Source organism: Acinonyx jubatus, chromosome A2 (genome assembly GCF_027475565.1).
Source record: "Acinonyx jubatus isolate Ajub_Pintada_27869175 chromosome A2, VMU_Ajub_asm_v1.0, whole genome shotgun sequence".
In the NCBI taxonomy this organism is placed as follows: domain Eukaryota; kingdom Metazoa; phylum Chordata; class Mammalia; order Carnivora; family Felidae; genus Acinonyx; species Acinonyx jubatus.
This window is the reverse complement of record NC_069383.1, coordinates 156,626,779-156,641,199: the sequence shown is the minus strand read 5'-3', so window position 1 is coordinate 156,641,199 and position 14,421 is coordinate 156,626,779. Positions and strand designations below refer to the sequence as shown.

The 14,421-nt window shown below is 50.8% G+C and overlaps 1 protein-coding gene across 1 annotated transcript; it reads left to right on the top strand.

Annotated features, from left to right (window-relative positions):
- Positions 1 to 10,069: 10,069 nt before the first annotated feature.
- On the top strand, positions 10,070 to 14,421 carry DAND5 (DAN domain BMP antagonist family member 5). The gene is made up of 2 exons (XM_015083821.3): positions 10,070 to 10,767; positions 13,483 to 14,421. Exons 1-2 carry the CDS (start codon positions 10,441 to 10,443, stop codon positions 13,726 to 13,728), a joined length of 573 nt encoding a protein of 190 aa, XP_014939307.1. The 5' UTR covers positions 10,070 to 10,440; the 3' UTR covers positions 13,729 to 14,421.

The following is a 14,421-nucleotide window of genomic DNA, read 5'->3' as shown; positions in this document are numbered from 1 at the left end:
CTGGCCACAACACTGCCTGCGCGCGAGGTCCGGAGACGGGCTGGGCGGGGCGAGGGGGAGTCCCCGTGGCCCCAGCTCCCGGCTGGGGAGAGGAGGGGATAAAAAGTTTTTTATCCGTCTTCAAGTATAGTTTAGAATTTTTTTTTTTTACCAGTTATTTATTAAAATCGCATTATATTTTCATTTTATATTCTTAAAGTAGCATTTGATTTTTCATTTTACAATGTAAATATGAAATGTTTAAAAACTTAAATATGACTTCCATGTGAAGTTTAAACTACATATTACTTTATATTTTAAATATTTAGAATCTATTTAAGGTATTCGTTAAAATGTTTAAATTTCATCCTAAATACTTAAATATTGTTCATAACATTAAATATTTGTTATGCTTCATTTTATGCTTTAAATTTGATTTTGACTATTTCAGGGTTTTTATTTATTTATTTTTTAATGAGAGAGAGAGAGTGTGTGTGTGAGCGGGGAAGGTGAACAGGGGAGGGGCAGAGAGAGGGGGAAACACAGAATCCAAAGCAGGCTCCGGGCCCTGAGCTGTCAGCACAGAGCCCAGTGCAGGGCTCAAACGCGGTAACTGTGAAATTGTGACCTGAGCCGAAGTCCGATGCTTAACTGACTGAGCCACCCAGGTGCCCTCAAGATTTTTATTTTAAAGAATTATGTAAAACCTTACCTAGACAATTGTTTAAACTGTTTAAATTTCTATTTAAAACACTTATTTAAAGTTCTATGGTTATTTAAGACATTTATGTAGAAATTCGATCTTAAATTTTATTGTAAATATTTTGTTACTTTATGCCTTTTAATTTAATTTTTCATATTTAAAAAATGTTTAAATTGGTTGATCAAGGTGCAGAAATTAAATACTACTTACACAAAATTTTTTTAAATGTTTGTTGAATTTTGAGAGAGAGAGACAGAGCGCAAGCAGGGGAGGGGCAGAAAAAGCAGGAGACACAGAATCCAAAGCAGGCTCCAGGCCCTGAGCTGTCAGCACAGAGCCTGACGCGGGGCTTGAACTCGTTAAGTGCAACAGCATGACCTGAGCCGAAGTCGGATGCTCCACCGACTGAACCACCTAGGTGCCCCAACACTACTTTTTAAAAACAGGATTTCAGTCTTCAAAAGGAAGGAAATGGGATGAAGAACATGGGTAAATCTGGAAGACATTATACTGAGTGAAATAAGCCAGTCACAAAAGAACATATATTGTGTGATTCCACTTATATGAGGTCCTTTGGGGGAACCAAATCCGTAGAGACGGAAAGCAGAATGGTGGTTGGCAGGACAAAGAATGGGCGTTAGTTAGTGTTTAAGGGGGACGGAGTTTCTGTTTGAGAAGACAAAACAATTCTGGAGCTGGAGAGTGGCAGTGGTTGCACAACAATGTCAATGTGCTTAATAGCACTGGACACGACGCTTGGAAATGATTAAAATGGTATATTTTACGTTACGTGTATTTTATCACACACATGAATCGCAGTTTGCGCAGTGAACTAGGAAGCCTGGAGAAGATCCCTAGCTCGCAACAGCGCCGTGTATGTATCAATCCCAAACCGGAAACAGCGGGTGCCTGAGTCCATCCACAGCAGAACGGAGACCTAGGTTTTGATGTTGCAACCAACAGAAAACTACACAGGAATGCAAGCGCAGAGATTACAGCCGCCCACAGCAACGCGAGTGATTCCCAGGGACATCATTTGTAACAAGCAGGACCCACGTGATTCCTGTTCACAAGGGGCTGGTTTTCGTTGTGCGAAGTTTTCACAAGTCATCCTTTTTGTGGAAAGCGGAGAACCAGTGGTGTCATTAGGGATGCGCACCTTGAGGGGTGACCGATGAAAGCAAGGCAGCAGCGATCATTCTGGAAGTCCAGGTGGGGTACCTCTGGCGGGGACGAGTAGGCATCTGGTGGGTCACGTGGCAGGGTGGGAAGGGGAGGGGACCGCTTCGTGACAGGTCATTGGGCTGGGCAGTCCTGTTCTGTTTGCTTTTCTCCAGATAGACTGGATTCAGGGTTCTTTCTTGGCTACAGCGACGCCTGAGTTATAAGTATTTTTTAAGCTGTGTATGTGTGGCTTGCATACTTTCCTGTAGATTTATTATATTTTGCAAGTGAAAAAAACAAACATACAAGCAACAAAAACGATTGCAGTGAGCAGTCTTACGCCCACCTGTCTCCCATCCTCTGCTCCCCTGACTGAGCTGCTTCCCCAACTTGTGTCAGTTTCTAATGTATCCTAGAGCCTCGCTTTATGCATTGTCACTTATAGTGTTAACAAATTATTTCACAGGGACAGATGAGTACAGTCACATGCGTCATCACCCAGACTCAACAGATATTAACATTTGACTGGATCGCTTCAGATCTTTTATTTACTTACTTACTTATTTAAATTTTTATTTATTTATTTATTTAGAGACCGTGCGCAAGGGAGGGGCAGAGAGAGCGGGAGAGAGAGGATCCCAAGCAACCGGGATTGCTGACAGCTCTGTGCGGTCGGCCAAGAGCCCGAGGTGGGGCTTGATCTCACGAACCATGAGATCACGACCTGAGCCAAAGCCAGGGACCCACCCGACTGAGCCACCCACGCACCCCATCATCATCACTTTATTTTTTTAATGTTTAAAAAAATGTTTATTCGGGTTTTTTTGAGAGAGAGAGAGAGAGAGAGAGAGACAGAGCGCGAGTGGGGGAGGGGCAGAGAGAGAGACAGAGACGCAGAATCTGAAGGAGGCTCCAGGCTCTGAGCTGTCAGCCCAGAGTTCAACTCAGGGTTCGAACCCACGAACCGTGAGATCATGACCTGAGCCAAAGGCAGATGCTTAACCGACTGAGCCACCCAGGCGCCCCATCAAAAAGTGTCGTATTTAGGGGGGCCTGGCTAGCTCAGTTGGTGGAGCATGCAACTCTTCATCTCCGGGTTGTGAGTTCGAGCTCCGTGTTGGGTGCAGAGATTACTTTAAAAAAGTAACAAAGTGTACTATTCAGTGTCTCCAAGCATATTCACATGGTTGTGCAACACTTATCGCCATCCATCCCTGGAATTGGTCATCTTGCAAAACAGAAACTGTCCCCGTTAAATGCTAACTCCTCATTCCTCCCTCCCCCAGCCCCGGCACCCACCATTCTATTTCTGTCTCTTATGAATCTGACAACTCCAGGGATTTCATAGAAGTAGAATCATGTTATATTTGTCCTTTTGTGGCTGGTTTATTTTACGGAGCCTAATGTCCTCAACAACGTCCCCATTGTAGCATGTGTTAGAATTTCCTTCCTTTTTAAGACTGAATAATATCCCGGAGTATGTGTTTACCACGTTTGGTCTGTTCATTCGTCCATCGACGTACCCTTGGGCTGCTTCCACCTTATGGCTGCTGTGAATAACGTTCCCATGAACATGAATGTAGAGTGGTTATTTTTTATTTTTTTTTAACGTTTATTTATTTTTGAGACAGAGAGAGACCGAGCGTGAATGGGGGAGGGACAGAGAGAGAGGGAGACACAGAATCGGAAGCAGGCTCCAGGCTCTGAGCCATCAGCCCAGAGCCCGACGCGGGACTCGAACTCACAGACCGAGAGATCGTGACCTGAACTGAAGTCGGACGCTTAGCCGACTGAGCCACCCAGGCACCCCTTGAGTGGTTATTTTTAATAGAAAAAAAAAAAAAAGAGTAGAATAAAAATACCAGATTGTATCACATGTAGTAAGGGTAAGTATCCTCTGGTAAAAGAAAACTTTCTGCCACATATACGTATATGGATATGCTAATGTTCCAGTTGTGATCACTGCTAACAAACCCGGCCCCAAACCGCCGTTTTGATTATGCTCAAAGAGTGTTATAGATCAGGAATTTGGGCAGAGCCCAGTGGGGAGGGCTTGTCTCTGTTCCATGCTTTCTGCGGCCCTCGCTGGGGAGAATTTGAAGTTGAATGACCTGATGCCTAGCCTCCAGAATCTTCGGCAGGCATCTTCCTTCATTCATGTCTCATTATTGACGCCAGCTGAAGTCTCAGCTGGGCTGTTGGGCGGAGTATCGTCTGCATAGCGGTTTCTCCGTGTGAGCCAACTTGGGCCGCTTCACAACATGGTAGCTGGGTCCCAAGTGAACAAGGCCGAAGTGCGTGGCATTTTTATGACTGAGTTTCAGAAATCACATGACATGGGGCGCCTGGGTGGCTCAGTCAGTTAGGCATCCAACTTTGGCGCAGGTCATGATCTCTCGGTTCATGAGTTCGAGCCCCGCGTCAGGCTCTGGGCTGACGGCTCGGAGCCCGGAGCCTGCTTCAGATTCTGTGTCTCCGTCTCTCTCTCTGTCCCTCCCCCACTCATGCTCTCTCTCTCTCTCTCTCTCAAAAATAAATGTTAAAAAAATTAAAAAAAAAGAAGTCACATGACATCATTTCTGTTTGATTCTATTGGTGGAGCCAGTCACAAAGTCTGGGTTTGAAACCCCTAGGTTCAAGGGGAGGGATCAAAGACTTTGTCATGCAATCAAACGATTTTCAAGGTCACATACAAAAGATTGTATGTAGAGCACAGAGGATGGGGCATATCGTTGAGGTCTCTTTGGAAAATATAATCTGCTTCTGGTTCACAGTATAAAGTATGTGTCTTATTTAAAAAAAATTTTTTTTGTTAATGTTTATTTTTATTTTTAAGACAGAGAAAGACAGAGCATGAATGGGGGAGGGTCAGAGAGAGGGAGACAGAATCTGAAGCAGGCTTCAGGCTCCAAGCTGTCAGCACAGAGCCCGACGCGGGGCATGAACTCACGGACTGTGAGATCATGACCTGAGCCGAAGTCTGACGCTTAACCGACTGACCCACCCAGGCGCCCCAATTTTTTTTTTTTTTAATGTTTACTTATTTTGAGAGAGTGTGCGTGAGTCAGGGAGAGGCAGAGAGAGAGAGAGAATCCCAAGCAGGCTTTGTGCTGTCAGTGAATAGCCCGACAGGGGGCTCAAGCTCACAGACTGTGAGATCATGACCTGAGCCAAAATCGACAGTCAGGCGCTTAACTGACTGAGCCATCCAGGCGCCTTGAAGTATACTTCTCACTGAGCATAGTGGTTAAAAAAAAAAACAGTTAAAAAAAAAAATCTGTGCTCCATATCATTCATGGTAGGAATAAACTATAATTATTACAGCAGGCTCTTTTGATGGACGTTTGTTTCCAATTTTTCTTGACTGCAGAAATAATCCTGCAGTGAGCCTCCCTATCTGTGTTCCCCTGTGCCCACGAGGAGGTTTCCCTGAAGTGCCCAAGAAATCCAAGTCTTTCCCCGGGATTTGCCGAGGGACATATGGCTACTGTGGTTGAGGTCCAGTGAACGAAGGGGGTTGGGGAAGGAGGTGCAGTGAAGAGTGATAGGCAAGGGCCAGCCCTGCGGGCATTATAGGCCATGGTGAGGAATATGGTTTATTCCAAGGGCAATGGGGAGCCATGGGAAGTCTTTGAGCCGAGAAGAGATGGATATGATTTATAGTTCTCCTCTGGCTGCTGAGAAGAAAAGACATTGAGTGGAGCAACATGGAGAAGCAGGAAGACCCATTAGGTGGCAGAAGGGGCCACATGGTCCCAGACCCGCACTGGCCTCAGGGCCTTTGCATCACCTCTGTTGTTTCTATGCCTAGAACTGTCTCCCAAGATCTTTATATGGTGGGCTCTTTCTTGTCATGCAGGTTTAACTCAGTGGTCACCTTCTCTACTTCCTGAACCTTTGAAGAGACAGGTAATGAAGTATAACTGGTCTTTGACCTCAAAGTCAAAGACAAGCTCACAGTCTTGTGGGTGAGACGCACAAATAACTACAATGGTGAAAGAGGAAGGAAGTCCCCACAATGGTGCAGGATTTCTGAACAGCAGTTTCCTACCAGGTCAGGAGGTTTCGGATCCACTCTGGGAAACATCAGCTTAGAAGTTAAGAGCAGGCACTTTGACGACAGACTAGCTTCCCCACCCCCACTGCTGGCCAGGGCTTTGCACACAGCAGCGGCCAAATGGCACAGGCCGGAGGGAGGGAGGGTGGGATGTGGGGGAAGGAGCAAGGGGGAAAGAAGGGGTAAGGCTTCTGAGGGTAGGTCTTAAATTAAAAAAAAAAAAAAAAAATTAAGCTTTACTTATTTTTGAGAGACAGACAGACAGACAGAGCATGAGTGGGGGAGGAGCAGAGAGAGGGAGACACAGGATCCGAAACAGGCTCCAGGCTCCGAGCTGTCAGCACAGAGCCCAACGCGGGGCTCGAACGCACGAACCACGTGATCATGCCCTGAGACGAAGTCGGACGCTCAACCCACTGACCGAGCCACCCAGGCGCCCCCTGAGGGCAGGTCTTAAGTTGAAATTTTAATTTACATTTAAATTAAAATGTACACAGCATACAATCAATCATGTGCAGTGAACACTCCAGTGGCATTTAGTACATTCACAATATCGAGCAACCAGTACCGCTATCTAGTTCTAGAGCATTCCCATCGCCCCAGAAGGAAACGCCATACCCATGAACAGTCACTCCCCAGTCCCCCCTCCCATCAGTTCCTGGCAACCAGTAAACTCCTTTCTGTCTCTCTGGATTTGCCTAATTCTGGACATTTCATATAAATGGAGCCGTTTGTGGCAATTTGTGTCTGGATTCTTCATTTGCAGGTTTTTGAGGCACATCCATATTGTAACATGTATCAGTCCTTGTTGGACTGAGTCACGTCCCCCCAAGATTCACATGTCAAAGTGCCACCTGCCAGTGCCTCAGAATGTGACCATATTTAGAAGTAAGATCTCTAAGAAAGTAATTAAAATGAGGTCATTAGGGCCCCTGGGTGGCTCAGTCGGTTGGGCATCTGACTTCGGCTCAGGTCATGATCTCACAGCTCGTGAGTTCGAGTCCTATGTCGGGCTCTGTGTTGGCAGCTCAGGGCCTGGAACCTGCTTCAGATTCTCTCTCTCTCTCTCTCTCTCTCTGTCTCTCTCTCTCTCTCTCTCTGTCTCTCTCTCTCTCTGCCCCTCCCCTGCTCATGCTTTGTGTCTCTCAAAAATAAATAAACATTAAAAAAAATTTTAAGTTCATTTGAGAGAGAGCGAGAGAGCAGGTGAGTGTGCATGATGTGGGGGGCAGAGAGGCAGAGAGAGAGAGAGAGAGAGAGAGAGGGAGAGAGTCCTAAGCAGGCTCTGCATTGTCAGCACAGAGCCCAATGTGGGGCTTGAGCCCATGAACCATGAGACCATGACCTGAGCTGAAATTAAGAGTAGGACGCTTAACCGACTGAGCCACCCAGGCACCCTTTTTTTGTCCTTTTTTAATTTTTTAAAAATGTTTTAGGGGTGTCATTTTTTTTTTTTTTACCTATACTTATTTGAATGCCTGAAATAGTTCACCTAAAAAGCAAAGGGCAGGACAATGGTATATAGATTGCTTTCATTTGTGTTTTTTTTCTTTTCTTATGTTTCGGTTTTGTATGCTTAAAAGAGTTTTTAAACTCTAAAGTGAAACCCCTCCCTAAAAGGAAAATCTTGCTGCTCTTTTCAACATGGAAATACAAGTAGGGGCACCTGGGTGGCTCAATCAGTTAGGCAGGGACCTCAGCTCAGGTTATGATCTCCCAGTTGGTGGGTTCGATCCCTGCTTTGGGCTCTGTGCTGCCAGTTCAGAGCCTGGAGCCTGCTTCTGATTCTATATCTCCTTCTCTCTGCCCTTCCCCTGCTCATGCTCTTTCAAAAATTAACATGCATTAAAAAAAATTTTAATGCAAGTACAAGTAAACCATAGCTTGTAAATTCTTTTCAAAAAAATTTTTTTTAAGTTCATTTATTTATTTTGAGAGAGTGTGTGAGTGCATGAGCGGGGTGGGGAGAGAGAGAGAGAGAGAGAGAGAGAGAGAGAGAGAACCCCAAGCAGGCTCTGTGCTGACAGCACAGATCTCAGGAACCATGAGATCATGACCTGAGCTGAAATCAAGAGTTTGTCGCTTAGCCAACTAAGCCACCCAAGCCACCCCCACCCCCAGCTTGTAAATTTTTACTCTCCTCCTCCAAAAGGTCAGCATGTAATAGACATCCGAATATTTTTTTAATTCAGTTTTCTTGGGGGCGCCTGGGTGGTTCACTCCATTAAGCAACCCACTCATGATTTCGGCTCAGGTCGTGATCTCACAGTTCCTGAGTTTGAGCCCTGTGTGGGGCTCCGTGCTGACAGTGGGGAGCCTGCTTGGGATTCTCTGTGTCTCTCTCTGCACCTCTCCAGCTTGTGCACGCTGTCTCTCAAAATAAATAAACATTTAAAAAAACTTGTAAACTTAATTTTCATGGATATCCTTCCGTGTAAAAAAAAAGAGGTTCCTTAGCCCTGTACCACTGTGTAGTATTATGGGATTATGCCTGGTGAGTCTGGAGAAGAGCGAAGGAGGCCGGGGCGGGGGGCAGTTGGAGGGGCTGGAGGGAGTGAGAAAGGGGGAGAGGGTGGGAAAGAGGAGGAAGGGGTGGTGGTGATAGGAGCAGACGGGCGACACCTGTGGGCTGCAGTGAGGACTTTGGCTGTCACCCGAGCGAGGTGCGAGCCCTGGAAGGTTCTGAGCAAAGAAAAGTGCCCGGACCCAAGTGCTCACCGGCGCCTCCTGGCTGCTGTGGGGGGAACAGACTTTGCGGAGAGGTGCTGGGAGCTCGAGCACCAACCCAGGGTGGAGCGGCCGTACTGGTTCAAGCGGGGAAATAACAGGGGCCGTGTCTGGGCGGGGGGCGAGAGAGGAGTGAGAAGTGGACGGATTCTAGATAGATTCTGGAGCAGACGGGATTTGTCGTCATAGCAGATGGGGGGGGGTGCAGTCAGAGAAAGCGAGGGGCTCAACGGTGCTCCAAAGTTTGGGGCGTTAGCCCTGGGCATCAGCTGGGTCTGGAGGACTTCGAGGGGGCGGGCTGGGGGACGCCCAGGAGCTCGGATGCAGCGGCGTGTGTGGGAAGCACCCTCGCACCTCCAGGTGGGGCGTCCAGGAGGCAGATGCCCCGGGCGCGGCTGCCGCGCAGTCCCGAGAGCCGCCGCCAGAGGGCGAGCGCGCCCCATCTGACTTCGCAGCCCCGCGGGGCGCGGGAAGGACCGGCCGTGCGGCTTCTCACGGCCCCTGCGCCGGCAGCTCCTCGCCTGGGTGCGAAATGGGGGCTACGGGGGTGCCAGGGCCCTGCCCGGCCCCCCACCCAGGCGTCCCCGGGGCTCCAAAGCCTGGGACACGGCTCCCACCCTCTTCATGTGCTTCCAGCCCTCCAGCCTCCACCCCCCACCGGGCTGTTCCCATCGCCTCCAGCACCACCTCGGGGCTCTGCAAAAATGTCACCTCCTCGGGGAGGCCTTCTCTGACCACCCTGGGGGGCAGAAGTCCCCGCCCTGACTTAAATAGGCACATGCTATTTAAATAACCTAACACTTCAGACCCTGACATCATCTTATCTTGTACTGCCTGTTTTCTGCACTGCAGTGTTACATCCACAGCGAGAACCCATTTCTGTCTTGCCCCCGCCCCCCCCCCCCCCCCAAGTCCCCAGGGCTGGGAATCACGCCTGGCCTCTAATAGGTGCTAAAGGAACAACAGCTATAATGAAGTTAATCATAGTTTACTCATGGTTCTACTGTGTATCAGCCTCTATTGTAAGCTGCTTGGGTAAATTATCTCCTTTGAGTCCTCAGAATAGCCCCACCAGGTAGGGAGAGTTAATAACATATTATATACATCCCCGGAACCAAAGAGGACGTTGAGCCTCCAGAGGGGTGAAGGGACTTCACAGAGGTTGCACAGCCAGAAAGTTGCAATGCTGGGGCGCCTGGGTGGCTCAGTCCGGGAAGCGTCTGACTTGGGCTCAGGTCATGATCTCAACGGTTCACGAGTCTGAGCCCCGCGTCGGGCGCTGTTCTGGCAGCTCGGAGCCTGGAGCCTGCTTCGGATTCTGCGTGCGTGTGTCTCTCTCCCTCTGCCCCTACCCCACCCATGCTCTCTCTCTCTCTCTCTCTCTCTCTCTCTAAAACAAATAAAAACACTTAAAAAAAAAAAAAGTTGCAATGCTCAGGCTGAAACCCGAGAGGCGTGGCTGGAATTGTCTGATTTTGCTAAACGGAGGGATGGATGTGCCCCAGACCTAGAAAGGAGCCCCCTCAGAGCCTCCAGGCATCGTGCCCCTGAGTCCCTGTTTCCAGACTTGCCTTTCCCAGTCCCCACGGCCCACACACCCACAGACCCAGCCCCCCGGCTCCCTGCCAGGCTGGTGGGGGGAGGGGTGGGAACCCAGCAGGCCTCAGTTTATTTTCCTTCCCACTGTGGGTTTGCAGAGGTTGGGGGAAAGCCATTTAAAGCAGGTCCGAAGGGCCTCGGTTCCACCCACCAGACAGCAGGGTCGACTGCCCAGGACCCTGAGCCCAGTCCCAGGTTGACAGACGGACAGATGTTCCTCCGCCAGCTGATTGCTCTCCTGAGCCTGCTCAGTGGGGCCCACTTGCCCACAGGCTTTGGGAGGCCCGGACCCCAGGGGCCCCCATCTCGGCTCTGGGCTGCCACCAATGAGACCCGGGCTCTGGGCCGAGGGGTCCCAGCCTCCCAGGTACAATCCTCTGCCCTCAGCAGCTGGAAGGCCTTCTTGGGCCTGCAGAAAACTGGCCGGCTGGGGAGAGGTAGTCTGCAGCAGGGGCAGGAAGCGGCCCCCACCATGTCTCTGCCCCTGGACCCGCACGAAGTGACCCGGGAGAGGTGCCAGGCTGTGCCGTTCACCCAGGTGAGGGTGGCAGGGGGAGAGGAGGGCCGAGTTTCAGCACTGGCGGAGAGCACAAGACGGTGGTCCTGCACAGATCTGGGGTCCGGCCTCGCACCCTCCACCTAAACGTCTCTTATCCTGTTTCCTCCCTTAGAAGATGAGGCCTGAGCCTTTCCTACCCAACCATGCAGTTACTTCCATCCTGGTCTCCCGCCCTTCTATGGCTGCCTTCTCCCCCGGCCTATTTTCCCATTTGGTGGCCAGAGGGCACCTGTGAATACCTGAGTCAGATTTCCTCCTTCTTCCGCCTAGAGCCCTCCACGGCTCCCACTCCAGTCAGAGCAAAGCCATGTCCCTCCCGGGGCCCACAAGGCCCGGCACTCTCTGCCTGTCACCTCCCCGACCTCGCCTCCTCCTGCTCTTCTCACCTACTTACTCCTGCCATACCAGCCACCTTGCTTTTTTCCGGACACACCAATGCTACATCTACCTCAGGGCCTTTGCACTGGCTGCTCCCTTTGCCTCTGCCATTCCACTCCCCCACCCCCAGATATTCTGTGGCTCCTTCTCTTCCCTCCTTCAGGTTTTTTCTCAGACACAATTTAAAGATGCAACACCTTTCACCTGTTCCTTCTTTCCTGCTTTATTTCTCACTGTAGTACACCTCATCGCCTAACACGTAAAGCTGATTTTGTGGTTGCATTTATCACGTCTCCCTCACTAGGATGTCTTCTCCAGCACAGCAGGGATTATTATGCCTTGTTCACTTCTGTATCCCCATCGCCAGGCCTGTGAACAGAGCCAGGCACGCAGTGGGCACTCAGTGTTTGTTGAATGAATGAGTGATTAAATGAATAATAGTGCCTGCCTCCTAAGGGCTATTGGGCATCAGAACGAGACAGATATGGTTATGGGCATTCGGTCAGTGCTCTTTAAGAGCTGTGGGAATTCATGCCGTGTGTTTATAACCCGGGTTTTTGTGCTCCGTGTACCTGGCTTCAAGTTAACTGATGACTTCTGTGTGACCCAGGGGAAGTGGCTTCCCTTCTCTGAGCCTCGTTTCCTATCTTGGCAAAACAGACTTAATGACAGATGTGAATGCACGCAAGGTGTTTGGAACGATGCCCCGCAGGGTGTCAGTTCCCAAGCCCCCTTGGCTCATTATTCATTCAGCAAACTTTCGCCGAAGGTGATACGGTGGCGATTGCATGGCCTTGGGCCAGCTACCTGGCCCTGAATTGTGCCCCAGTTGCCCCGCACAGCCACGCACGCTGTGCCCAGCAGAGGGGACCCCTGGCCTGGGATCCAGCTGCGTACCCTCTCCCAGAGCGGCAGCTGCCCCGGGGTGGCACAGAGGTGTTCCCAGGGCCAGCAGCCCCTTTGGCAGCTGTGTGGACTTAGGTGAGGGACTACTCTGAGCCTCGGGTTCCCTCATCAGTAAATGAGGACAATAATGGCCCCAGCTTGTAGCATTGTGGGAGGAGAGAGTTCACCTAAGGTGAGTAGCATGGGTCCCGGCATGGTGTTAGGGCTCCGTCAGTAAGTGTTAGCTTTTGCTATGATGCACCTGCTGGGGTTACAGCCATAAACAAGGCAGAGAAAGTCCCCGTCCCCAGGCAGCTTGTATTCTAGGAGAGGAACGTTAAAAGAAGAGAGACAACTATAAATTACTACGAGCCCCAGGAAAGAGACCACCAGGGGGGTGACATTTCCCTTGGGGACGCTTCTGAGAAAAGATGCATTGGGATGAACTCAGGTGGAGGGCACAGCAAGGGCAATGGACCAGTGGACCAGAGGTGGGCATGGTGCTGTGTTGGAACAGGGAAGAGGCCGGGGTGGCTGGGGCAGAATGACTGAGGAGGACGGGGCTCGCAGGGCGGCAGGAACACAGGGTTGAAGCAGAGAAGTTGGGGCGAGTTGATAGAGCCAATTGCTTGGAGGGGACCAGAGGAGGAATTTTTTTTTTTTTTTTTGAGAGAGGGAGGAAGAGTGCAAGTGAGTGAGGGGCAGAGAGAGAGAGAGAGAGGGAGAGAGAGAAGCGGGGCTCACCTGAACCAGGGCTCGAGCTCACCCGACGCGGGGCTCGAACTCACAAACCTCGAGATCATGACCTGAGCTGAAGGCAGATGCTTAACTGACTGAGCCACCCAGGGGCCCCCATAGGGGGGACTTTTACTGAACGCTTACTGTGTACTAGGCAAGAGGCTAGGGCTTTCTGTCTAATCCCCACCAGGTTCCTGTAATACTAGCCTTTTCTGCAATCCCTTATCCGGAGAGGTGCCTCCTTCATCATCGTCTCCTGCTCAGGAGGAGCGGCCCTTCCCTGTATTAATCCTTTCTGTTGAAAGGGTAGATTGGGGCACCAAACGAGGCTCGAGGGTTCGAGCCCCACATCCGGCTCCTGTGCTGACAGCTCAGAGCCCGGAGCCTGCTTCGGATTCTGTGTCTCCCTCTCTTTCTGCCTCTGCCCCGCTCACGCTCTGTCTCTCAAAAATAAACAAACATTAACAACAACAACAACAAAAAGGGTAGGTTGATTTCTCTTTTTCCTGGTTGAACTTCCATAATTTCACAGGTAAAGAAACAGGACCAGAGAGGCTGGGTAGCTTGCCCCAAGTCACACAGCCAGCCGATGGCAGTCAGGATTTGAACCTGGCCTCTCGAGGTGGGGTGGGAGTGGATGGGAGATTATTCTCACCATTCTGGCCCCACACTCCACCGATCTCCCTGTCCCAGGTGATCTCCCAGCCCGGCTGCACGGCAGTTCACCTCCGAAACCACCTCTGCTTTGGCCACTGCTCGTCCCTCTACGTCCCCGGCTTGGACCCCACCCCACTCGTCCTTTGCAACAGCTGTGTGCCCACTCGAAAGCGCTGGGCACCCGTGGTCCTGTGGTGTCGGGCGAGCGGCCCCGGCTCCCGTCGACGGATGAAGACGGCTACTGTGCTGGTTGAAGGATGTCAGTGCAGCCCGAAGGCGTGATCTGAGCACGATGGAGGGACACGCAAATGTGCACATCTTGGGGAGACGGGGGCAGACGCGCCCAGAAAGATGCCAACCTGGGTCATGTACGCTGGGTCGAGAGACTAGGGACACAGGGACAGCCTGACAGGTCTCCAGCGTCCCTGCCCTGCTCCCAGGGACACCAGGCACGTCCCCAGCTGTGGGGGTGGGCCACTCATAATCATAGCACTCAGTTTACCAGGCCCTGCGCTAAGCGTTTGACACACGCTGACTTACGTCATCCCCAAAGCAGCCCAATGAGATGGGGGTTAGTATCACCCTATTTTACAGAGAAGGAAACTGAGGTTCTAAGAGGCAAAGCCACTCGCTCAGGTCCCACAGCAGTAAGTGGCAGGTCTGGCATTCGAATCCTGGACAGTGTGGCACCCAACGTTGACCCCTAGGCTGGACCTCCTCTCCCAGAATGAAAGACACGCTCCCAGCTACAGGGAGGACAGATGGTCCCACACGGACCAGGAGACACAGGGATGACCCCGTCCTAGGGTCCCCCCCCAAGAAACCAAGACAGGGAGGCAGACATAGCTGCTGGGGGAGACTTGGGCCCCCCAAGTCAGAGGCAGGACCCGTGTGATCCCAGCGCCCCTCCTGCCCCACTCCCTTAACTTTCCACACAGCCCCACGCACAGTGTGGTATTGAACAGGAACCATAAA

What these genes read in the sequence shown, in the direction of transcription:
- DAND5 (XM_015083821.3), top strand. Translation starts at nt 10,441, where the DNA reads ATGTTCCTCCGCCAGCTGATTGCTCTCCTGAGCCTGCTCAGTGGGGCC. An exon ending in AGGCTGTGCCGTTCACCCAG is followed by an intron (nt 10,768 to 13,482) that starts GTGAGGGTGGCA and finishes TCCCTGTCCCAG; the next exon opens with GTGATCTCCCAGCCCGGCTG.